General features: G+C 39.2%; 2 protein-coding genes across 2 annotated transcripts; both read left to right on the plus strand.

Annotated features, from left to right (window-relative positions):
- Positions 1-1,606: 1,606 nt before the first annotated feature.
- LOC139480058 (GPI mannosyltransferase 3-like) lies at positions 1,607-13,941 on the plus strand. The gene is made up of 8 exons (XM_071263038.1): positions 1,607-1,630; positions 3,447-3,767; positions 7,392-7,509; positions 8,311-8,537; positions 9,170-9,322; positions 9,776-10,033; positions 12,330-12,803; positions 13,353-13,941. Exons 2-8 carry the CDS (start codon positions 3,448-3,450, stop codon positions 13,645-13,647), a joined length of 1,845 nt encoding a protein of 614 aa, XP_071119139.1. The 5' UTR covers positions 1,607-1,630; position 3,447; the 3' UTR covers positions 13,648-13,941.
- A 576-nt stretch (positions 13,942-14,517) lies between these two features.
- Positions 14,518-15,240, plus strand: LOC139478434 (keratin-associated protein 5-5-like). Its single transcript, XM_071260891.1, has one exon. The coding sequence runs from the start codon at positions 14,518-14,520 to the stop codon at positions 15,238-15,240; it is 723 nt and encodes a 240-aa protein (XP_071116992.1).
- The last annotated feature ends 9,814 nt before the right edge of the window (positions 15,241-25,054 follow it).

Here is a 25,054-nt window from a genome sequence, read left to right on the forward strand (position 1 = left end):
ACAGGTGTGTAGGAAAGTGTAATCCTCCTTGGATAATGCAGCGCTTGGCACGAGCACTTAAATGACTACCTTTAATTTGGTTCGACCAGTTTCCTCATGGCACCAACTGTCTTATCATCTTTGCCTTAGTTTGAGAGTCTGGTACAAATCGGTCTTGCGGACCCATTGTGAAAAGTAAATTCAAGGTATTCAAATTTTAGTGGCCAGGATTGATCTTAGTTACCTTTGTGCAAGGGGACACTGGTCAGGGAATATTCCATGCTCCAAGTCATGGGCTCAAAGTCCAAGTCCAAGTCCATCCGGGTTTAGAGGGTTTACAGGAGGGTTCTTTTCTATAATTAGGCATTGACCTTTTTAGAGAAAATTAAAAAACATGTGGGAAATGTCAGCCCCACACAGGAACTTCACTGAAGGCAGATGGCATATTGTAATAAATTTATGGCATCATGAACAATGGATGTTGTCACTGTATTTTCTCAACAATGAAGCACTGTGATGCCATATACTGACCAATCAGAAGTCAGAATCTGTAAAATACAGTTGTGAAATCTGCCAAGGGGAGCGCAGGCTTGAACGTGTAAATGACAATTTCGACATTTCCCTTTTCAAAGGTTTCCATTTGACAAAAGAACATTAACTTAGGTATCTTCAACAAGAAACAACTCACTTTCACCCACGGTATTAATATTGCTGCCATAACACACTTGGGAATAATGACACTTTTTAGAATGGAAGGCGTTCCGCATGGTATGGTGCTGACAAACCTAGAAACATAATCAGGGCGAACTGGGATTCAAACCCACAATCATAGGTTTCTGGTGTGCCCAAGGGACGCAATTCTGCACAGCAAATCGCAGCGCCTTAGACAACTTGGCCATCCGTGCTCCCAATCCATATTTTAAAGACCTGGAACTGAGACATAAACTTCTTACAAAAATATTAACTTCACGATCGATGTCAAATACACACGCATGCGCCGTCATGAATGCTACCAATACATTGCAATTACTGCCCTAAAACAAGATACTCTTTGAAGCAACAGATTATGCATAAGATATAGATATAAATACGGAAAGATATGCAACATGAGTGGGAAACTTTTCTTTCCCATTACAATTTATGAAATATTATTGATAAATATTTCTGTTAATGCATTAGGCCATTCATGAGTTATTCCTTGTTATCTCAACAATGTATTATACAATTAATCCGACATAATTATTGAGTTTGTTGTCTTTATTTTGTGTGTGTGGCCCTTTACTCTTTTTTAGTTTAGGCCCTTATTACTTTTTTCAGTGGCCTTTTTGACTTTTACGTTTTAGGGCCATCCTGACCTGCTCTTTTGTCAATAGATGCGTTTTAGTCTTTTGGGTTTAAATAATGAACCCATGACTGTGTTTATTTTCTGATGACTCCTTAGGGAAAGACAACGTGAATCATGAATAAGTCTGATTTCAAGGCTATGTGAAACCTTGTCTGTGAGATAAAACACAGAAAAACACGTTTGAATATTTCATAAAATCAGAACAGGGTTGTCGCGCATCGTGGATTACGTCCCTTGGTTATTTCTTCTTCACAAAAGGTAACTTAGGTAGCAACTTCCGGATTGGTGTATCCAACGATGCTGCAGGTGAAAAATCAATAATCTTACTGTTTCTGTGGCCCGTGTATAAATGTTAGACGTGACAGGTCACTACCTGTTTAGATGTTAACCAGAGGGATGATTATCACCTGACTTGGTGTCACCTTCACGAAGTGCTTTACTGAGAAGAGGTGACCGTGATGAGACTGGTTCACGCAACCGAATTATTCCCAGCTTTCTTGAAACGGGGGCGAACGACCGGTCATCTTTCTAGTTCCTTGAGCGTCTAGTATTGTTTGCCACGACTGTGTTTGTTTTTGATGCGCCCAATGAAGTAGTGCCCAGTGTCATACTGATCAATTCTATAACATGATAAGTAAGAATACCTTGTATTGTTCTCACTTGAATCGGCGTTATATGTGGTAGTATTCGACTTAGCAGTATCAGCTTTAGAGATGATAACGGACTCTTCACTGGCTTTACAGGCTTATAGAAAGTGTGGCTCACTAGCTCCAATGAATAGGAACTAGCCATTACTTTGTTGGTTGAATGGAAGCAGGTAAAGTTTCTCATCTTTGGAGTAAATAATACTCACCATTCTCATTAAGCATGATAAACTAACATAATCATTACTAATTGATGAATCACAATTAATTTGTTAAATAGTTCTTGTTCTTGTCATTCAGGAGAAATATTGTCCTTTGTTTGAGATTGAAATATCCAGAAGTAATGGTATAAATTCCACTACCCTTTTGAAACTACATGTATAATGTATAATGATGTAGTGGCGAACCAAGGCTTAACTTCAATGTTTTACTTAGCCTTGTGCGGTACATGCTGTAAAAAGGTATGTCTTGAAAAAGTCCAATCATGAGTACTTGGATAACCGGTTATGGTTTGGTTAGAATTCCTAACCAGTTAAAAAATTGTGCTTACCTGTGTTCGTTAACCATGCTAACCGAGTTAAATATTTGGAGTGGTACGGTCTTGATTAACAGGATTCCACTGTATTTGAATAGGTAGTGTCTTGATTAACAGGGTTTGGTTGTATTTGAAGTGATACCGTCTTGATTAACATGGTTTTCTCTGTATTGAAGTAGTACTGTCTTGATTAGCAGGGTTTTCTCTGTATTGAAGTAGAACTGTCTTGATTAACAGGGTTTTCTCTTTATTGAAGTAGTACTGTCTTGATTAGCAGGGTTTTCTCTGTATTGAAGTAGAACTGTCTTGATTAACAGGATTTTCTCTGTATTGAAGTAGTACTGTCTTGATTAGCAGGGTTTAACTGTATTTGAAATGGTACCATTGGAGTACACAATCATGGCCTTTTCAAAAAGACTGGATGATTGATTACTGATCAGTAATCATGGTCATATATGATAAAAAAATCTTTCTTGTAAGATATCTTTTGTCGGTAATCATTCAAAAGTGAAACTGGTTTTCAATACGTCTGGGAAATCAAAAACACATGAAAAACATATCATGCCTTTCGAAATATGTTGTAAACATTTTCAAGTTTTACAAAACATTTTACAGGGTACACTGAATCATCTATGAATGTACAGGCTTGTGTTTTCTAGTATGATCAAATTGATTATTAGCCAAGAAATGCCCATCCAGCACATGAAGAAAATTCCCCATATTTAAGAAACCCAGCACAACTTTACCCGGTGTACAGGGTTCCGTCCCAGCAGTTTTCAACATTGTTGTTGGGTTATGAAATATAACAAACAAAACGTTCACCTACCCTATGCTTTGTGGCTGCCTTATTTATGATTTATTAATATTCTCCTTCATGGAAACAAAAAACCATTTATCAACCTTCTGGAACAAATCACCTGTATGTTTGTATATATGTTGACAGGATGACAAAAAACAACAAAAGTGCTGCTACCATCCGAAGAAGAAAGCTACGGCCTAAACAAGATGACCTTCAGAGGGTGCGAGAAAGTAACCAGAGTTCCCCGATTCAGAGTGAGGATGAGGGACGAGAGGAAGATGACTGTCACATGTTTGATGATGAAGTGCTGGGACCCAACATCATCAAGAAGATCATGGCATCCGAGCGGACTCTATTCCTGGGACTGCTGGCTTTGCGCATCACCAACTCTCTGCTCATACAGACGTTCTTTGTTCCGGATGAGTACTGGCAGTCCCTGGAAGTGGCCCACAATATGGTCTTCCAGTATCCTTGGCTCAGTTCACATTTCTTTGTTGTTCATTATGTCCAGTGCCCTGTGGGGATTCCACGTTAGAATTGGTCCTCAGCAATAATGCTGGCATCTTCCTGATTCTGGCTACCAATAAATACTGGCATCCCCAGATGTAGCCAGGTCACATGCTTTGTCGGGTCAAAGGTTCCTGAGACCCGTGAAGATTCTGGGGTAGAATAGGTTTTCAGCAACCCATACTTGCCGTAAAAGGCGACTATGCTTGTCGTAAAAGGCGACCAATGGGATCGTGTGGTCAGTCTCGCTGACTTGGTTGATACATGTCATCGATCCCAATTGCATGGATCTGTGCTCATGATGTCAATCACTGGACTGTCTGGTCCAGACTTGATTATTTTACAGACCGCCGTCATATAGCTGGAATATTGCTGAGTGCAGCGTTAAACAGCAAACAAACGGTCCTGAAGCAGAATACAGTTCATTGTCAGGAAATCTGTCAATTACGTTGACAAACAATATTCTTACACATAGCGTAACTTTATCAGTCAATGTCTTGTCATGATGCGATCTTATCATTGTCATATTTTCAAATTCGTCTGTATCATCAGTTTCGGTCATGCTCGTAAATTAGGTCATTATGTCGGTTTGTGTGTCCCTTTATTATGACCAAGAAAGCGTCAGTTGTGTTTTTCATGTGACCGTAGCTCAAGTCAAGAGCTTGTAGTGTCCTACTAACTATGCCTATCATGTCAAATATGTCCTTTAAAAACGTGGTCATGAATCTAAACTTGTATGTCGTCAACTGCCAAAGTGGGGAGTCTGCCATGATGTTTGTGTCTCTAGTGTCTTATTACCATGGCAATACGTGTAGGCAGCAATTTGGCACGGTTGTCAACAGCTATGGTCATTGAAAGCCACCTGACCTTGTGGACCTCTATAGGGAGTGCGTTGGGTTCATCCAGCACGTCATGCCACATTTGTAAGTTGGATAAACTTTTCGGCGAGAGATGAAAATAAAACAACAAAGTGTTTAAGATAGATTCATAGTAAGTAACTTCCTTGACAGTCTAGGCAACATCCACACATGCTAGAGCCAACCTGTGTGGACAAATGTCTTTCATATCTGCAGCAACCCCTGCATTACCTAACATGACAGCAGACCATACACTTTCCCAAGAGAAAGCCTAATGCTCTTGTAATATGCTAAAAATGACAAAGTAATCGTTTACGAATTCGCAGTATCTTGTTGAATTTAATTTTCCGACAACCTTCACTTAAGTAACAAAATATTTATTCCTATTCTTTTCACTGGACAAGCCTGTGCTCTCGTCTAAGACAAAGGAAACTGCTGGGCTGGCAACAAGTTCTTTCACAATTTCGTCATCAATTTGCTCCGATATGAGTTGGAAGTGGCCGTGTCTTCTCTGTACAGCGTTGATTTTATGTTAGAGGTCTCCGTTTAGCTCAGTCAAGACATTCAAAGACTCATACGTGTCGATGGCAATGCACTCTTCTGAAGTGAAGTACACATTCTGTAGAAGTGTGCACATAGTGTCAAGGGCTTGTTGAGTAACATATTCAATGAAAATCTGTGAGGGTTTTTCGTTGGTTGAAGTCTCTGATGCAGTGGCCACAGTTGTTTTTTTGTATGAGATTGATTTTCTTTTTTGTGTATTGTGATGTAATAGGCTGTCATCTAGCTAATGTTTCTTGTCAGAGGTGATGTATTGTGAATTAGGATATTGCTAACTGTGTTTGTTGTTGCTTTAAGCAACTGTTTAGTGTTTAAGAGGTCGCCTTCTGCCTTAGCATGGCTGACTCCATGATTCAAGGTATTTATTGCCAAGTGCGGACAAGCTTCACTCACACAACATTTGCTTAATTTATTTAATCCTTGAGCTCTAATCCAGTATTCCCGGGGTGCTGGGCTTGATGATAGCCTTCTACCCAAGTAATGAACTCTTTCCACACTCTAGTCATGGGGGTGATGTCATGGGGGTGATGTAGCTCACTCAAATCATAACTCAGGGTTGTAGTTCGATTCCATTTATCATAGAATAAGCTTTTCACCCAATAGATCCTCAGATATGTTCTTGTTGCCTGACTAATATATTCACAATAACACAACACCCACCTACATGATGTATTGAAGAGCACTGTAGTATTCCATTTGAACATGAAGTTATCACTTTGAAACCAAGAATAGAGAGGACCTTTCATAGAGAACCTCTCAGGTCAGTGGGGAGACTCAAAAACTGGAGCTCCACTCTCAGACAACTAACAAACTACTATCATCCTAATTCTTTCTCTTTGTCTTTCTCTGTTTTAACCAGTAACAGAGCCGAAAAGAGTCTTATCTCTTTGCCTCTTTGTTTCAGTAGTTGCAGCTGTGAAAATGAGTCAAAAGTCTAGTCTCTTATTTGCATGTTGTTATGGTTGAGTGAGTGAGTGAGTTGGGTTTAACATCGCTTTTAACAGTATTCCAGTTATATCGTGGCATGTCAGCTTAATGTGGGAGGACGTAGTGATGCAGGTCTCAGATGTTATGGTTGAGATGAACCTGCTCCCATTAGCAATCTGATTAATCTTGCTTTCTATGCGTATCATGGAATTTCGAGACTTTTTGGTGCTTGAAAGATATTAAAAAAATATCATTAGTCAGCTACCAATTAATGGCAGACCATTCCCTCTCTGAACCCTGGTGATAATTTGCAATAACTTAAGTATTTTCACTCAACCTGTAACAGGTTGGAATAGAATTATTCATGACCTACTAATTAGACCCTTGCTACGCTATTTAACTGATGCCTGCTTACAACATACAAATACAAAACATTATGATGAAACAAAAGAATGATTTTTATTCATCAGGAGTCAGTATCCTTTCGGAACGAAACTTTTTAAATGCTCTTAAATCTGGCCAACATTGCACTGTGGTTAGCCAAGTTCCAGAATATGTCCAGCAGTATCAAGGAATGCCAGTGGTGTGCTGTGTTGTTATACTAAATGAGGTTACAATGCTGAGCCGGGGCACGGGTGGTCCAATCCTCATAAGGTACCGCAATTCGTTGTGCAGAGTTGCGTTTCTTGGACACGCCAGAAACCTATAGTGGGGTTGAATTCCTGATTATGTTTCTGGGTTTGTCAGCTACATACCTGTGCTCGTGGGTTTCACCGAAGTGGTAAACGTCTGAGACCTGCATCACTTCAGGTTCTCCTCCCATATTTAGCTGACACGCCGTGATATAACTTGAATACTGTTAAAAGCGATGTTAAACGCAACACACTCATGCACTATGATGCTATGCTTGTGATATGTTCTTTACCAGCTGGGCCTGCCAGAAACAAGAATAATCAGCTTCCGAAAGTTTTTACTTCAGTAACTTTCAATTTTCTCAAATACTAATTCAGCTTCCAAAACTCACCACCAGTTTTATCTTGTATATATTTGTACAATAAGTACAATTAATATACAATATTTATGCAATGTATCATTATCTTTAACACGTTCAAGGTTTGTTTATTATTGCTTTTGGTGCCAACAATTTAGTGATGGAAAACCAATTGCATGGGATAAGAAGCATGATAAGTACTATTTGAAGTCATTACTTACGTTGACTGTTCCTTGACTGACCCAGCTATGGCCACCTGACGTGGGAGTGGCGGGAGGGGATCCGGGGCTACACCTACCCCCTCTCCTTCGCCCTGCTTTACAAGTTCCTGCACATCTTCGGCCTGGACAACAGGGTGCTGCTGGTGAGATGACCCCACAATGTCTGCCTCTTTAAGTTCATGTTAATATCTTTGTGCAGTAAATCTGACATGACAGTATACTCCAATATGCCCAGAGGGGCGGTCAGGTAGCCTAGTGGTTAAAGTGTTCGCTCGTCATGCCGAAGACCCGGGATTGATTCCTGACATGGGTACAATGTGTGTCCCCAGCCGTGATATTGCTGGAATATTGCTAAAAGCAGCGTAAAACCATGCTCACTCACTCAATATGCCCAGATAAAAATGTGTCACTTGACTTTATTAAAGCAAGGAGGAAGCAATTTAGCAAATTTCCTGTTCATGAAAAAATCTGTGTTTAATATAAGTTATAGCGATGTTTAAAGAAGGGAAGCAACTCTGCATATTACCTTTTTTGGCCCCTCCACTTTTTCTGTTATAAGGTTGTATCAAACATCTAGTGACATCATCCTTTTTGTTCTTTACAGGGCCATTTTCTAGAATAACCTCCTAGAAGGTACTTTCTCCAGAATATCCCTCTGTCCTGGGGATATTCTGGAGAAAGTACCTCCTTCCCAGGGATATTCCATGTTAAGTTCCACATAGATCTCTATATCATTTAAGTCATTAAACAATGTTACATGACTAACCATGGGTCCGGGTAGTCCTGTGGGTACCTGGATCCTACTCCATACCCACCCAACCCGAGTACCCGAGTTACCCGTCCCAACCCTAATAGGAAACACTGACAATAATATGGATATCCTGGTACTGATGACAATTCAAAGTGAACATAAGGATCTAACTTTATCTTTCTTTCCCAACCAGATAAAGCTACCGAGGATGTTGCAGGGTGTCATAGCTGCCTGTGGAGATCTGTACTTGTATCGGCTGTCTCGCATGCTGTGCGACCGCCCAACAGCACAGTGGACCCTGCTGTGCCAGACGCTGTCATGGTTCACCCTATACTGCGCCACACGCACACTCACTAACTCTACCGAAGCAGTACTGGTTACCATGGCGCTGTATTACTATCCCTGGCCAAAAAGCCCTCAGTAAGTTGTCAGCAGTTTCTGCCCATGTTTTACATGAATACTGAACTGCTTACGTTATTATGCTATATCATTATTTATCATGTTTAAACAATAACTGTTATTGTCTTAAATACTCATGTTTTCATGATTAATAAAGTGGTTAAATGAATGATGATCTTCTTTAAAAAACACACAATTAATGAGCTTTATAGATAAATATAACATTCCTTGTTTTGTGATGTGCATGTAAGTCAGTTAACTGTTTTTGCTCATTCGACGAATAGTTTTTTCCTTGTCTTATGTATGATCTTACTCTTAATGTTTTAATATTTAAAAAGGAAGCAGTAAAAAAATTGAATGGGAAAACACTTATTTTTTGGTTTTGTTTTATTGTTTATTTCTAAATTTAAAATATGCCCAAATCAAATGAAACATGTTTTTGTTCTCTTTAGTCTTTTAGTTATTTTTGGCATGTTGACCTTCTTGAAAAACAAAATAAGAAATGGATTGTTTGGTCTTGAATATTGTTAATGGCCTATAATATGAACATTTTCAGCTGTAAGAGCTACAGTATGTCATGTGTTCAGTTTGGTTTGGTTTGCTCTCAGAGATTTGACCATAATTCAAGACTAAACATGTATTCTGTTTTGCAGAAAGTCCTCTCTGAGTAAGTTCTTAGTGCTGGCGGCACTGTCCGTGATAGTGCGGCCCACGGCAGCCATCTTGTGGGTGCTGCTGTGCTGCTGGCATCTTCAGTTGAACCGAGCATCGTTGCCGACGCTCATCAAACAGTACATACAAATAGGGTGAGCTGGGTCTGACATAGCGGTTCTGCGCTTTGATTCTCAAGATTGATAGAGTTCATGTTTTGAGGATTGTGGTACATGCGCAAGGTTTTGACATACATTTTTAGTTTCCGCTTTTAGCAATACCCTTTCTTTAAAACACTGCCAATATTGTATTCATCAGAACTAGTCTCTGCGGCAAATGGGTACACAACATGATGATATAATGTAAATTCATGCATTTTTAGAGCTCAACAGTCAGCTTGGGTTGTGTTTCAGGGAACTGAGAATGTAATTTGAATTCTTAGACTAATGCAATAGTGATTATTATTATTATATTCCATCCATCTGTCAGTCCATCCATCCATTCACCCATCCATGCATCCTTCCGTCCATCCATCCATCCATCCATCCATCCATCCATACATTCATCCATCACTTGTTGTCTGTATTGCCTCATGTCTTCCATTCCAGACTAGCAGTGCTAGGCTTTGCGACAATGATCGATCACATCTTCTATGATCGCTGGGTATTTGTACAGCTCAAGTTCCTGCAGTTCAATGTACTCAAAGGGGGAAGTGCATTCTACGGCTCACATCCCTGGCACTGGTACCTTACACAGGGCTATCCAGTCGTCATGGCAACACATATACTTCCTTTCTTGCTAGGCGCGTGGAAGGCAAAAAACAAAGTGCTGCTTTTTGTGATATTATGGACATTATTTATATACAGGTACATTGTCAGTTGAGACAAGCTCCATATTAGTCCATATGTGGATGTGCAAGATCTCCTTTGATAAAAATTGTTGCTTATTACAGGGATTTACGTGATGCTAATTTCCTGAAATACTTGCAGAATTGTTTGATATGAATCAAACTGAATAAATTCTCTAAGGAACTCAAAATTCAGACTGAATATTTACAATATTTATTTAAAAAAATACTAACTGCTACTCCTCAAATTGTTTAAAACAAAATTAATCTACGTTCATAAAATAAAAACATGGAATTTCCATTTCTAGATCGCTGTCATAAAGCATAACTAGTATTACTGCACACCAGCTAATCAGTTGCGAGTATTTCTGTTAAGTGGTTACTGCAGTCACAGCATGGCCGGGCCTGTCATTACACAGTGCAGTCTTGAGTCATTTCTTGTGTAAAGAACATCATGACTCCCAAAATAAGAAAATGGCCCCCACCCCCGACCCAACCCAAATATGTGGTGAGTCATGATGAGTCCGAACCCATGAAGATTCCGGGGTGGAATAGGTCTTCAGCAACCCATGCTTGCCGTAAAAGGTGACTATGCTTGTCGTAAAAGGCGACTAATGGGATCGGGTGGTCAGGCTCGCTGACTTGGTTGATGCATGTCATCAATCCCAATTGCGTGGAACGATGCTCATGATATTAATCACTGGATTGTCTGGTCCAGACCGCCATCATATAGCTGGAATATTGCTGAGTGCGGCGTTAAACAACAAACCAACCAACCATGATGACTCCGATTTTTACAACGCTATGTAACCCTGTTATCACGAGATCAGGGACACGCTATTCTTACAAAATGGCCTCCAATATGTAGCAGACGTTGAAAGACCCTGCAAAAGTTGTCTGCACATCGCTTGACTCTCATCCTGTCTATAACCAGCTGGTACTTTGTGTACTCATCAAGATGTCACCATGATATTCTCGATGATGAGTTTGAAAGTGGCCAGTTTGTTCTTTGACGTGTCCTTTGTCATGTAAACATTGAATAGAGTGGAACATTTAGTATTCACACATGACAGGGATTCTTGGACAGTGGGGACCCTGGGTATAGGATGTACATAACCTGGTACAGTCAGGGTGACCTCTTGTTTATACAGCTTTGAGGGGTCAGTTTCAGTAACTCTGTGTTAGATTTCAAGTAGAATATAAAGACCTGTTTTAAAACATTTTTTGCCCATTTATTATCAAAGAAGAAATGAATATTAATATATTCATGGTAATTGTTTTTTTCATTTTGTTAAAAGATAGAGTAAGCAGGAACCATTAAAGTGCTCACATTCTGGTGAAACCAATACACATGGCATGCATAGTCATTGAAAGTGCACTTGGTCAAAATGGCTGTTTCATGTGGATATTACATGGGTTGACAACAGTGTCGACCCATATTCAAGGTTGTGTCAAGTTTATCGGTTTGTGACCTATCGAGCGGAGGGTTCCAGTGATGTTGTTCATATCAACCACTGGTTCCTCATCTGTGATCACCACTGAGGTGACTGTGATGCAGCTGAAATATTGCAGACTAGAAATAAACACCATTCATTAAGGAATGAGGGGAAGTTTAAGGTGGTTTAAGAATTCACTGTTGAAGATCCTGTTTATTTAAATGAATTTGTCATGATCCCTACCGGTAAATGGGTAAAACCCACAGTCAGTGTCCTAATACAATTGGAAATAAATAACTTAGGTCTTTGACCTCTTTCCTTGAAAAATTAACAACTGTAGCCAATGACCTCTGTCCTTGAATAGATAACAACTGTCGTCAGTGACCTCTGTCCTTGAATAATTAACAACTGTCGTCAGTGACCTCTGTCCTTGAATAATTAACATCTGTTAGCAGTGACCTCTGTCACTGAATAATTAACAACTGTCGTCAGTGACCTCTGTCCTTGAATAATTAACAACTGTCGTCAGTGACCTCTGTCACTGAATAATCAACAACTGTCGTCAGTGACCTCTGTCACTGAATAATCAACAACTGTCGTCAGTGACCTCTGTCCTTGAATAATTAACAACTGTCGTCAGTGACCTCTGTCCTTGAATAATTAACAACTGTCGTCAGTGACCTCAGTCCTGGAATAATTAACATCTTACATCCATGACCTCTGTCAATGAAAAATTACCAGCTGTTTACCAACTTTTGTCACTGACCTCATCAATGAATAATGAACAAGTTATGTCTCTTGAATACACATCAACAACTGATGTCCAAGACCTTTGTCAAAGAATAATTAAAACTTACATCTGTGACCTCTGTGTTGCAGTTTCCTGTCTCACAAGGAGTTCCGCTTCCTGCTGCCGATTCTCCCTATTTCCATGCACTACTGTGGAGTGTACTTTCAGTCTCTATGCAAACGACCAAACCTCAAAAAAAGAAAATCAAAGAAGAGCAGGCAGGGAGGGGATGAGGATTTGAACGAAAGCTTTAACAGCAGCACCAGCATGTCGGACACAATGGACAACCAGTCGCTGCTTCAGCCAGAAAAACAACCTTCACCTTCCAAACCTGCCGACCTTGACCCAGAGGTCAGGAGGGCACAGCAGCACAGGGCTAACCTGTCAAAGGCCAAGATAATTGTACTGATCCTCATTGTGACGAACATTCCGGTGGCTATGTATTTCTGTCTCATTCACCAGCGGGGGACGGTGGATGTCATGAAGTTTGTCCATGACGCCAGTATAGAGAAGAGTGTGGACGTCCTGTTCCTTATGCCGTGCCATTCCACCCCATATTACAGGTAAGAGAGTTGCAGTGGAACTCCACCCAATCTTACAGGTGAGCGAGTCGTTAGTGTAACTCCACCCAATCTTACATCCTGGTTGAGTGAATAGAGCATTTGGCTCGATCCCTGGCAGTGTACAAAATAATAAAAGATGGTACTTGTTGTTACCCTGCCTTGTGTTTGGCAATTGGGGGATTAAACAGGGACTGGATTGCTTGGAGTCAGTGTACTGTGTCAGAGTGGGGTATTCATGTATTCTCAGTGGGAAAGCACTATAAAACCAGCATATGTCCGGACTAGTACAAGCAGCCACACTCACATGTACATGCACGTCACTGTATAAGTACAGTAATCTTAAACATGACCCCATTTTACCACTTCATAATCGTAACTGACCCAAAATGTGTTCTTTTGTAGCATTAAGCATTTTTTAAATAATATTCGCTGTCAAATTCAAATTTGATTATTAATTAGCAAATACCTCAAATCTCCAAATAAGCCACATGGGCTCATAGTTTGTTTTTTTGTCACATGTATCACTCACACACTCACTTGTGTCTGCAGCTACATCCACCGCAACATCTCCATGAGGTTCCTGACGTGTGAGCCCAACTTGCAACAGCGCGACAACTACAGGGATGAAGCGGAGGTGTTTTTCCACGACCCAGTGAGATGGCTGAAGAACGAGTACTCTGGCACCCGCCTCCCGTGGCCGTCACACATCATCTACTTCAGCCCGCTTCAGCCTACAGTGGGCACACTGCTGAATCAAAACGGCTACAAGCAATGTGCCCGATACTTTCATACACATCTCCCAGAAGGGCGAGTGGGGTCACATGTTCTGGTCAGTTGTAGGTGATGAATTGGAATTGGACCTTGTGGCTGTTTTGAGTTCGATATGAGATTTCATCTTGTATTGATGTAGAGGAGATAACTGCCGTATTGTCATGTATGGGAGATAAATGATGTACTGGCGCATATGTAAGTTGAACATATGCATTGGCCCAGGAGAACACAGCTGCATTGAGTTGAAGTATAAGTCCTTCCTGTATTCCGTGATTCCGTGGTCAGATTATTTTGCAGAAATACACACTTGGCGCAGAAATGTACCTGTCCTGTAGAAAATTACGTTTTGTTCTGAACTCATGCAGAATTTTGCATTTTTCTACTGCAGAATTTTAACATGCAAGCTGTTTTTAAACGTGTAAAAGTTGCATTGGTTTACTGAAATGAACAGTCAATATTTGAATTGTGAATTGTATAAGTTAAATCATTCTAAATAATTATTTGAGGTGTTCGTGTTAAATGGAATTTTGAAAAAGAATTGTTTTTACGAACGATCTTTTAAGCACTTTATGTTTTGAGAAATGGTTAATGAAATCAATACCCTGATTTTGTTTTTAAGTCATGTTTATTTTCGTATTATTGCTTACTGAGAGTGCATGTCTGTATTTACGCTAGTGATTACCAGATTTAATTCTCTAAGTTATTCTAGCTGTGGATATGTTTAACAGAAAAAGTTTATCTAAAAATGGCTGCCCTTAGTTAAACAGGTGCAAAACTATGAAATTCCCGAAAACTAAGCTTAAAAGTTTACAGAATAGTGTGCAGAATTATTATAAATTGATTGTAGAATATACAATTGTTGACTGCAGAATTATGATTGTTATTAGCCACAAAACACAGCTGGGATTGAAGTATGGTAGATAACTGCTGTATTGAGTTTAGTATGGGAGATAACTGCTGTATTGAGTCAAGTATGGGAGATAACTGCTGTATTGAGTCAAGTATGGGAGATAACTGCTGTATTGAGTTGAGTATGGGATATAACTGCTGTATTGAGTCAAGTATGGGAGATAACTGCTGTATTGAGTCAAGTATGGGAGATAACTACTGTATTGAGTTGAGTATGGGAGATAACTGCTGTATTGAGTCAAGTATGGGAGATAACTGCTGTATTGAGTCAAGTATGGGAGATAACTGCTGTATTGAGTCAAGTGTGGGAGATAACTACTGTATTGAGTCAAGTATGGGAGATAACTACTGTATTGAGTCAAGTATGGGAGATAACTTCTGTATTGAGTCAAGTATGGGAGATAACTGCCGTATTGAATCAAGTATGGGAGATAACTGCCGTATTGAATCAAGTATGGGAGATAACTGCTGTATTGAGTCAAGTATGGGAGATAACTTCTGTATTGAGTCAAGTATGGGAGATAACTACTGTATTGAGTCAAGTATGGGAGATAACTTCTGTATTGAGTCAAGTATGGGAGATAACTGCTGTATTGAATCAAGTATGGGAGATAACTACTGTATTGAGTCAAGTATGGGAGATAACTACTGTATTGAGTCAAGTATGGGAGATAACTGCTGTATTGAGTCAAGTATGGAGATAACTGCTGTATTGAATCAAGTATGGGAGATAATTACTGTATTGAGTCAATATTGAACCATATAAGGGAGATAACTTCTGTATGGGGGTCATGTATGGTAGTTTACTGCTGTATTAAACCATATATGGGAGATAACTTCTATATTGAACCATATAAGGGAGATAACTTCTGTATGGGGGTCATGTATGGTAGTTTACTGCTGTATTAAACCATATATGGGAGATAACTTCTATATTGAACCATATAAGGGAGATAACTTCTGTATGGGGTCATGTATGGTAGTTTACTGCTGTATTGAACCATATAAGGGAGATTCTGTAATCTGTATGGGGGTCATGCAAGGGAGATAAGGACTGTATTTGATCATATATGGGATATAACAGCTGTATTCAACCATATAAGGGAGATAACGTCTGTATTGTGTCATGTCAGGGTCAAGGTTGGCAGGTTTAGAAGGTGAAGGTTGTGTTTCTGGCTTGAGATTTTACACATGATCAATATTACTTAGTCATTAGAGAGACCATATACCGGTATATAGTCTTTGGTCATTAGCATAGATTGTCTGTGTAAAGCAAAATCAATGCTATTATAGTGTCATGTTAATGTCATGATGGATGATAAATAGATGCTAAATTTATGGATGAGGAGATGATGATCACATATTAAACAAAATGCTAACCAAGGTCATGAAAATGCATAATTATTCCAGAGATCTTTCGGGGTGAGTTTAAGGGACATTTTTTATAATACTTCCAATTTTGTAATTCAGGATTTTCTAAGGAGTAATTTGTCTAAAGGTTCATGAATACATTTCTGATCTGAGTGTAGAAGCAAACAGAAACATATTAACAAATTAACAGAAGAATTATACAAGTTTCTGATTCTGCAAGTAGGCCCTGTTGTCTAAGGCGCCGCGATTCACTGTACAGAGTTGCATCCCTTAGGCACGCCAGAAACCTATGATTGCGGGTTCGAATCCCGGTTCCCCCCAATTTTGTTTCTAGGTTTGTCAGCACCATACCCGTGCTGGTGGGTTTCACCAAAGTGGTAAACGTCTGAGACCTGCATCACTTTGGGCTTTCCTCCCACGTTAAGCTGACTATCAGACTGTGGTAATGATAACTCTATAATTGATTTTGACATTGACCTGTCACTGGAGGGTTTTATCTGGACCTGCTCATAGGTTGATATTCGGCCCTAAGTCTGCAGCAAATGTCAGTAAAAATTCCTAAATTGTAATAAAAAAAATTCCAATTCATGTTAATATATATATAACTAATAACTAATATTATTGCTTCGTAGACATAACCTGCATTTCACTGATAACAGAACAAATAAAGAGGTTAATGATAATGATGATAATAATGGGATGATAACAATATAATGATTTTTATCCCAATTTGCCCGCCAGGGGGATTTATGGTTTAGAATTAAGGATAAATGTCTGCGCTACACAGAGCTATGGGCTGTTCCATTGTGTTTTCCTAATAGATTCGTGAATCGGAACATACCACCAACATCAAAATCGTTTGTGGGGAGCAGCACAGAGAGATGGTTACCACAGCTAGGTTTATCTCTGACTCATTTTGTTCCATTGTACATGTGATCTCAAGATAACAGTATGACAGTGGGAGAACTTGAACAGCATCACCACTGATGGTCGCTGATCAGTATGGTGACTAGTTGACAGTATGACAGTGGGAGAACGTGGACAGCATCACTACTGATGGTCGCTGATCAGTATGGTGACTAGATGACAGTATGACAGTGGGAGAACGTGGACAGCATCACTACTGATGTTCGCTGATCAGTATGGTGACTAGATGACAGTATGACAGTGGTAGAACGTGGACAGCATCACTATTGATGGTCGCTGATCAGTATGGTGACTAGATGACAGTATGACAGTGGGAGAACGTGGACAGCATCACTATTGATGGTCGCTGATCAGTATGGTGACTAGATGACAGTATGACAGTGGTAGAACGTGGACAGCATCACTATTGATGGTCGCTGATCAGTATGGTGACTAGATGACAGTATGACAGTGGATGAACGTGGACAGCATCACTATTGATGGTCGCTGATCAGTATGGTGACTAGATGACAGTATGACAGTGGTAGAACGTGGACAGCATCACTACTGATGGTCGCTGATCAGTATGGTGACTAGATGACAGAATGACAGTGGGAGAACGTGGACAGCATCACTATTGATGGTCGCTGATCAGTATGGTGACTAGATGACAGTATGACAGTGGATGAACGTGGACAGCATCACTACTGATGGTCGCTGATCGGTATGGTGACTAGATGACAGTATGACAGTGGATGAACGTGGACAGCATCACTACTGATGGTCGCTGATCAGTATGGTGACTAGATGACAGTATGACAGTGGGAGAACGTGGACAGCATCACTACTGATGGTCTCTGATCAGTATTGTGACTATGGCAGCTTATTTCTCGAGGAAATATCTCAGATGGCATTGATTATAACACCAATTACTGTACTTGTTGTTAAAGTGAAAATATATTTTTTCTTTATGTTAATCTATTGTGCAGAGGAGACACCTATAAGAGGTATGAGATGGCGAACGTATCGTATGTAGTATGATGTCTAATTGTTGTTAGTTTTCTGAATTCATTTGTTTGTGTACAAGACTTGAGTCAAAAAGGTACATTTAACTCTGTAGGTGGAGGGTTCAATTAGATTATGGGGGACAGGGGTGGCCCAGTCGTCTAAGGTGTCGTGATGCCCTGTGCAGAGTTACGTCCGTTGGGCACGCCAAAAACCTATGATTGTTGGTTCGATTCCTGGTTCGCCCCGATTATGTTTCTAGGTTTGTCAGCACCATACCCATGCTGGTGGGTTTCACCGACGTGGTAAACGTCTGAGACCTGCATCACTTCGGGCTTTCCTCCCACATTAAGCTGACACGCCGTGATATAACTGGAATAATGTTAAAAGCGGCGTTAAACCCAACTCACTCACTCACTCAGTTGGTATATGTGTCAGATAAGAAATGTATCTCAAGAGATCTGACAAAGCTGATATTGTCAGGACAAAAATATTCAATTTATGACATAGTTTCTTACTGATCTCCAGTGCGGATTGGGTTGCCCAGATGTTAAATTAATGTATTAGATCGTCATGCGGAAAAAACCTGGGTTCAATTCCCCACATGGGTACAATGTGTGAAGTCCATTTATGGTGTCCCTGCCGTGATATTACTGGAATATTGCTAAAAGTGGTGGAACTATACTCATTCACTCCTTCCCTCACTGATCTTTGTGATCTCCTGACAACCATTGTGTCATTGAGGCAGGAAATGTTACTTCAAGTGAAATGTATTAATTTTATGTTTTTGGATAAGCATTGTACTTCATCACTAATTGCTTAATAAATTTACATGTATGATGTAATACACATGACCGAATCATATTTAAAATTTGAATGCTTGTTTGGGCCCTGTGTGGCTTGTTAAACATGTTACATCAAGCTAAACCAACTGACCATGTTAAACCAGTTTAACTGGAAAGCTGTGTATAGATTTTCTATGATCATTCATTGCTGTAAAATAAGTGGCTGTTTTCCATGACAAGGAGAGATATATCTGTGTTTAGCCTGTGTTCAGATTTGCAAAAGCTGTGTGATGGCACTGGTTAGCGTCGTGCATATTTGATGGTGCAGTGGAATCTCTCAAAATAGACTCTGACAAATTTTGATATCTGTCAATACTGCATCAAATTTACGGTGCCAATCTTACGTTAATTTCTCAATCTAGGCTGAGTAAAATGGAATGGAGATTTATCAATGACACGTTGGGATTCTCCTTTCAATTATTTTGTAAACATTGTAGATAATACAGGGAACGGATTTTGTATAATTTCAAATATATTTTGTTTGACTTTGCATGTACGCCACTTAACAAGGGACGTAACTCTTGCTAAACCTTACTAAATCTTACCTCCCTGCAGTCCAGAGTAACCTGTCGGTCCCACACAAGTCTGGTCTAGACAAATTTCACTTATATGCACCCTGGCTTCTGACATGGTTCAAAACTAAATTATAGGGGAACTAATTATTTTGTCAACATATGGTGTTTATTGCATGTTTTGGGGTGAACATGTGTTTTCGCTATGCTGGTTTTAGTGAGTATTACAGAAAATACGGAAATACTCCATAAAATCTGCAAATCTGAAAACACAGAATATTGATTGATGTAAAAAAATACAAAAGTTATAAGTCATTTTCTGAAGCATACCCTTTGTATGTGAACTCTCATAGTTGTGAGGGGCGGTCTGGTAGCCTAGTGGTTAAAGCATTCGCTTGTCACGCCGAAGGGTTTGATTCCCAACATGGGTTCAATGTGTGAGGCCCATTTCTGGTGTCCCCCGCTGTGATGTTGGTAGAATATTGCTAAAAGTGGCGTAAAACCATTCTCACTCACTCACATGACACTCAGGAATGTGATGGTGTTAAGATATAATGGATGAAGTTGCATGCTTCCTTGGAAGGCAGCATGTGGAAAAATCATCCTAAATCGATATATATATATAATCGGTGTGGTATTCTTATTGCCATGACGAGTGGCGCATTTTTCATACTTGAGGTATGATACTTATTAGGAAAGCTATTCACTCGCAGTAAATAGTCTATAAGATTTCCTGGCTTTGAATCCTATTTAATACCGTTTTTCAACCAATCAGGTTGCAGCACACACTCACAATTATGTACAGTTGTGTTTTATAAAAAGGTTATATTTGTTCCAGGAAATCTCTTTACCTGTTAATGTTGAATGCTTTACAATTAGGACTTGTACCTCACTTTTCATCAGTAAGTCTTCATTCTCTTTTCTATGGGATTAATGGTGCATGTTGAAAGGACATTTTCTTAGATTTCCTTGTTCTGTATTTGATGTGGGTTATGCCACTCGTGAAAATATCTTCTCTACCCCGTCACGCAGTGAGAGAGACGTGATATTTCTGAATGCCTTATAAATCATTCCTACTTTGAAATTTAAGCTTGGCCTTCTTATAATTAATTACTTCTTTGTCAAATATATATTGTTCTCTTTTCAAATCATTTTTCAAAGTAGAATAAAATATTAATGATGGACTATATATGTTATGCCAATCTTGTGTATAACAATCAATCAATCTTTGTTTGAAGACATCAAGAAATAGAGACATGATACCGACATCTTGAGCAATATATACACAAAAAACATACACGAAATGCAGATTTCTAATACGTGTAGCCTATTTTGGGTCTGCTATATTGTAGGTTTGTTCTATTGAAATGGATGCCAGTCACGTGGCATTGATCTTACAAGTTTAGTGAAAGGAAAGATTTTTCAGACATTCTGTCATTGTAATACAAGCGTCCACTTGTTGTCACTTGTTGGTATAAAAGAATGGTTGTCTTTTGTGATCACAAGTGAGCATAATGACAATTTATTTACATAGTGCTGAGTTCCAGCTAGACTGGTCACAGACACTTGTGCTAGATGTAAGTGCAAGATGAATGCAAATAATCCTTGCAGCAATTGACACAGTCGTCTTATGTCTTGGAAGCATATCACTAAATGAACTAGTTATGTTGTGATTTGTTTACATTTAGTCAATCAGATCACCTATACACCTGCTAAATGTATGAATGATGTATGCTTTCGGGGAGGGCTGGGACGAGTCCAAATTTATGACCTGGGAACTTGACCCCCCTATGACCTGACCCTACCCGGGTACCTTCTGTAGGCCTCAAGAGTTGGGTACAAAATGTCCGATTGGGAATTAATTGACCAGCCCTGGCAAATGCTGTTTACATACAAGTACAAAATGATCAGAACATGCATACACTGAAGTCGACTGAAGTTATACCTTAACTCATGCATGCAGTGTCAGAAGAAATGCAAACATAAGCGACTTTTATTGTTATTGTCATTAAACAATATGTCACGTGACTAATCACCATGGATACACAGGTACTACTCCGGACCCACCTGACCCGAGTACCAAAGTTACCTGTCCCTGCCCTACCACCTGGATCAGCGGTGGTGATGACAGCTTTAGAAGCACTCTGACATATTGATCAAAGTGTCATAAAATCATTTCATTACTACTAAATTACCCAGGCAGTACAAAGCCGTATCTAGTGCTTTTTTGAGGCATCGTGTATTTACCAACATTTTATCATGGGGTATTTATGTTTTTCATAAAATAGTTGGGTAATGGTAAATTTGTGTATTTTACCATATTTATGCAGATATGTTGATCAATATTGCTGGTGACATAAGGCACTGGTTTGTTAGCTTCAGACTTGATTATTTACTGGTATCTATCATGAAGGTGACTGTAAAACCACAAACAACGAATCAATCTGATAACGTGGCCTGTACAATGTCAGCCATTGTGTGCATGTTAATACACACTCACTCTTCCTCCAAGCACAGAGATAATTACATGTGACAATGTCATTATATATTAATTATCTGACCAGTTGCGACTACCTGGTCCAAGACTGTAATGGATGGGACAAATTCTCAGCAGCTGTCAGTCCTCAGGGATTAATATGATAAATATATGTGAAAAAATCTGACAGTACTCATGACAAATATATTGGATAGGAGAAAAATATTTTCATTTTGTGTTCTAAATTAGGGTTGTTTTTTTCCCTGTTTTTAATAACCGTTTTTATTGAAAGGGTTAATATTCTCATTCATCATGTACTGTCAACCTCATCTTTGAGATGACTTTTATAAACATGTTAGTTTACAAGGAACTGGAACAAAAGTTGCCACCCTATCTGAAATAAATACTTGCCACTATTTAGATAGTAATCACCCAACAGTTTTAATGGCCTTAGGCTTAGTTTTAGATCACATAATAGGCTAACTGAGCTTCTGTCATCCGTCATGGTGGTGTGTTTCCATAAATGTTGGGGGCGGTCGGGTAGCCTAGTGGTTAAAGCGTTCGCTCGTCACGCCAAAGACCCGGGTTTGATTCCTGACTTGGGTACAATGTGTGAAGCCCATTTCTGATGTCCCCCGCTGTTATATTGCTGGAAACTGCTAAAAGCGGCGTAAAACCATACTCACTCACTCAATAAATGTTGACTGTTCAACTTCTTCTCTGAAATGTATTCAGCTGAAATTTTGTGGTGTTTGTTACTATAACAGGCATCAGTATTGGAATTTCAATATGGCCACTAGGTAGCCATCTTTGATCTTCTCCAAAACATCTAGGGTCAGATGCCTGGATCTTGTTTGGTGAGATGGTCAACATGTGTAGTGGAAATCAATAGCAGTCATCCGGCATAAACATCTTCTCAGAAACAGCAATACCAGTGGAGCTGAACCTCCATCTACTAGTTCCCACCAATTATCCCACCGAATGGGTACAAGAGGTTTGAATCCGATGCCATGGCAGCCTTATTGACAATAGCTATTTATTGCCATTACGCAGCCATTTTTTAAAAATATAATGAAATTTGGTATATGATTTGTCGTTTGACCCTAAACATATGCCTCAATTTATATAATTTCATGCTTTTTCTTGTTGCCAGTTGTTATTCTAAAATTGAGTTTTTCTTTAACCTACAGTGTTACATAGCGCACCGTTCTTTGGATGTCGTGTTGGAATCCCTGTCAGTCACAGAGTATGTTTTCTTGACTTAAAACCTTCTGTTTTTGACACAGTAAAATCAGTGAGAGTGTGTACTGAAATCTGATTGGTTGAAAAGTGTTAAAAGATAAGATTGGCTCACAGAAATCTTTTGAATTTTTGTCTGCATATGAATGATTTTTTTCATGAATATTTTTGTTCCCATCCCAATTTTGAAAAACCTGCCTTTAAGCTTCGCAAAATGGATGCCACATTTATTATCTATTATATTTGATTTATATTTATCAGAATTACTTTGACTTGTTACGTTCCCCATACAGCTAACCAAGTGAGTCCAGTTACCATGGAAACATTATGATGTCGTTGAGTGAGTTGGGTTTGATGCCGCTTTGAACAGTATTCCTGTTAAATCATGGCATGCTGGCTTGATGTAGGAGGAAAGCCGAAGTGATGCAGATCATAGATCTTTACCACTTTGGTGAAACCCATGAGCACGGGTATGGTGCTGACATACCTAGAAACAAACCTAGATGACTGGGCCGTCCGTGCCCCTCTGATATCATTGCATTCCAGGTTGGCGTGGTAATATTCCAGAGTGACGTTATATCGGTGAGAGGTGGTGAGCTCACAGTGTCTGTGAACATTATGTGATTTCAGATTTGCTGTTGAGTATTATGTCGTAGTCGATGCCCAGGAATGTTTACATTGGAAACCTACACTTGATCAATGTTAACAACTGAAGTTTGAAATTCAGAATCTGATAAAAACACCTCTGGAACTCCTTGACAGAGCTCCAGATAACTTTTTGTGTAATTGTTTTTCTTGGGTTTCTATTTGAATTGGGTTATTACATTTTTCATTGGGTAACCAATATTTTTTCTTATCTATTCATCACTCTATTGGATTTTTCCCCCAAAAGCGTGAATATTTTAAGATTTCAAAGAAATGAAATAATGTTTTAGATGTATATTACTGTTCGAAATATATAGGCTCGACTCGGAAAGTAAATTATCTCGTAATTGTGTTCCGGAAATTAGCTCCTTTGTACGCCTGCTGAAAAAGCTTCATTGGGTATTTACGCGTGGTGTTTTGATACATTTGAGTTTTTCATGTAATGCATTCCTTTTTCATTTAATGCAAGTTAATTGACAGTAATCGGGTTTTGAATATATTTGGGGGGTATTTTATGCAAATATGCTGCTTATCTGCAGCTCTGTCCTTGATACGCCTTTGTCAACTAATGTAATGGTTAGATAGTGGATCCATGGGCTTTAGTGAAAACCACTCAATATTGCTTCTTCATATGAAGGGCCGGAAAGTTGACTGAAATTTGAAATGCCTTACATTATCCCTGATTATGTCAGTATCTTACTTATGTCATCTGTATGTTGGAGAGTTGTGTCTGTTGGAGCTTATTGATGTTTGTATGTTTTTAGAAGGAAGGGCTAGATAACTCTAAATGATTTTGACAACTGAGGCTGTTTCACTTCCTCAAGCAAAGAGTATGCGATGTTTGCATGTTCTATATTTATCACTGAATGTTGTGTGTGATTTACTATTTGTTGCAAGGGTATATTTTCTTATGTTGTTTAGATGATATTTAAGGTGAATAAAGGAAATGCAATATAACTGTTTAATATGAAGAAAAAATCTGAATTTTATGTGAAAAAAACTTGGATTGTTTGTTGTGCGTGAAAAGTTTTAATCAAATAAGAAGAAAGTGCTTATTTGCCAGACTTGTATAAAACATGAATATGAATAGTGAATAATTATTTACTGTGAAAGTGAATATGATTTGTTCACAATCTAGAGGGGCGGTCGGGTAGCCTAGTGGTTAAAGCGTTTGCTCGTCACGCTGAAGACCCGGGTTCGATTCCCGACATGGGTACAATGTGTGAAGCCCATTTCTGGTGTCCCCCGCCGTGATATTGCTGGAATATTGCTAAAAGCGGCGTAAAACCAAACTCACTCACTCACTCACAATCTAGAGTTACTTTGTTTCTGGACATTTGGGATTTGCACACCATGATGGCTCTCGCCTAAATTTTTGACAAATAAGTCTGTTAATCCTTCTGTGGGAGAAAGAGAATCTTACCCGAGTGTCTTTTGATATCAAATATATCAACATGAATTGATAAAAGTGGGAAAACTCCAAGGCTTGCCGAGAGTTGATATATTTGATATCAAATACACAAGGGTGAGATTTTATTTATCATCAAACATCATTCTTCCATACTTTTCAAT

The sequence above is a fragment of the Haliotis cracherodii genome, unplaced genomic scaffold (assembly GCF_022045235.1).
Source record: "Haliotis cracherodii isolate W230 unplaced genomic scaffold, xgHalCrac1.p SCAF_4, whole genome shotgun sequence".
Lineage (NCBI taxonomy): Eukaryota > Metazoa > Mollusca > Gastropoda > Lepetellida > Haliotidae > Haliotis > Haliotis cracherodii.

Excerpts from the sequence above, each read along its gene's own strand:
- LOC139480058 (XM_071263038.1), top strand. The coding sequence starts at position 3,448 with ATGACAAAAAACAACAAAAGTGCTGCTACCATCCGAAGAAGAAAGCTA. Across the intron at positions 7,510-8,310 it reads TGGACAACAGGGTGCTGCTG|ATAAAGCTACCGAGGATGTT; the intron begins GTGAGATGACCC and ends TTTCCCAACCAG. Across the intron at positions 8,538-9,169 it reads CCCTGGCCAAAAAGCCCTCA|AAAGTCCTCTCTGAGTAAGT; the intron begins GTAAGTTGTCAG and ends TCTGTTTTGCAG.
- LOC139478434 (XM_071260891.1), top strand. The coding sequence starts at position 14,518 with ATGGGAGATAACTGCTGTATTGAGTCAAGTATGGGAGATAACTGCTGT.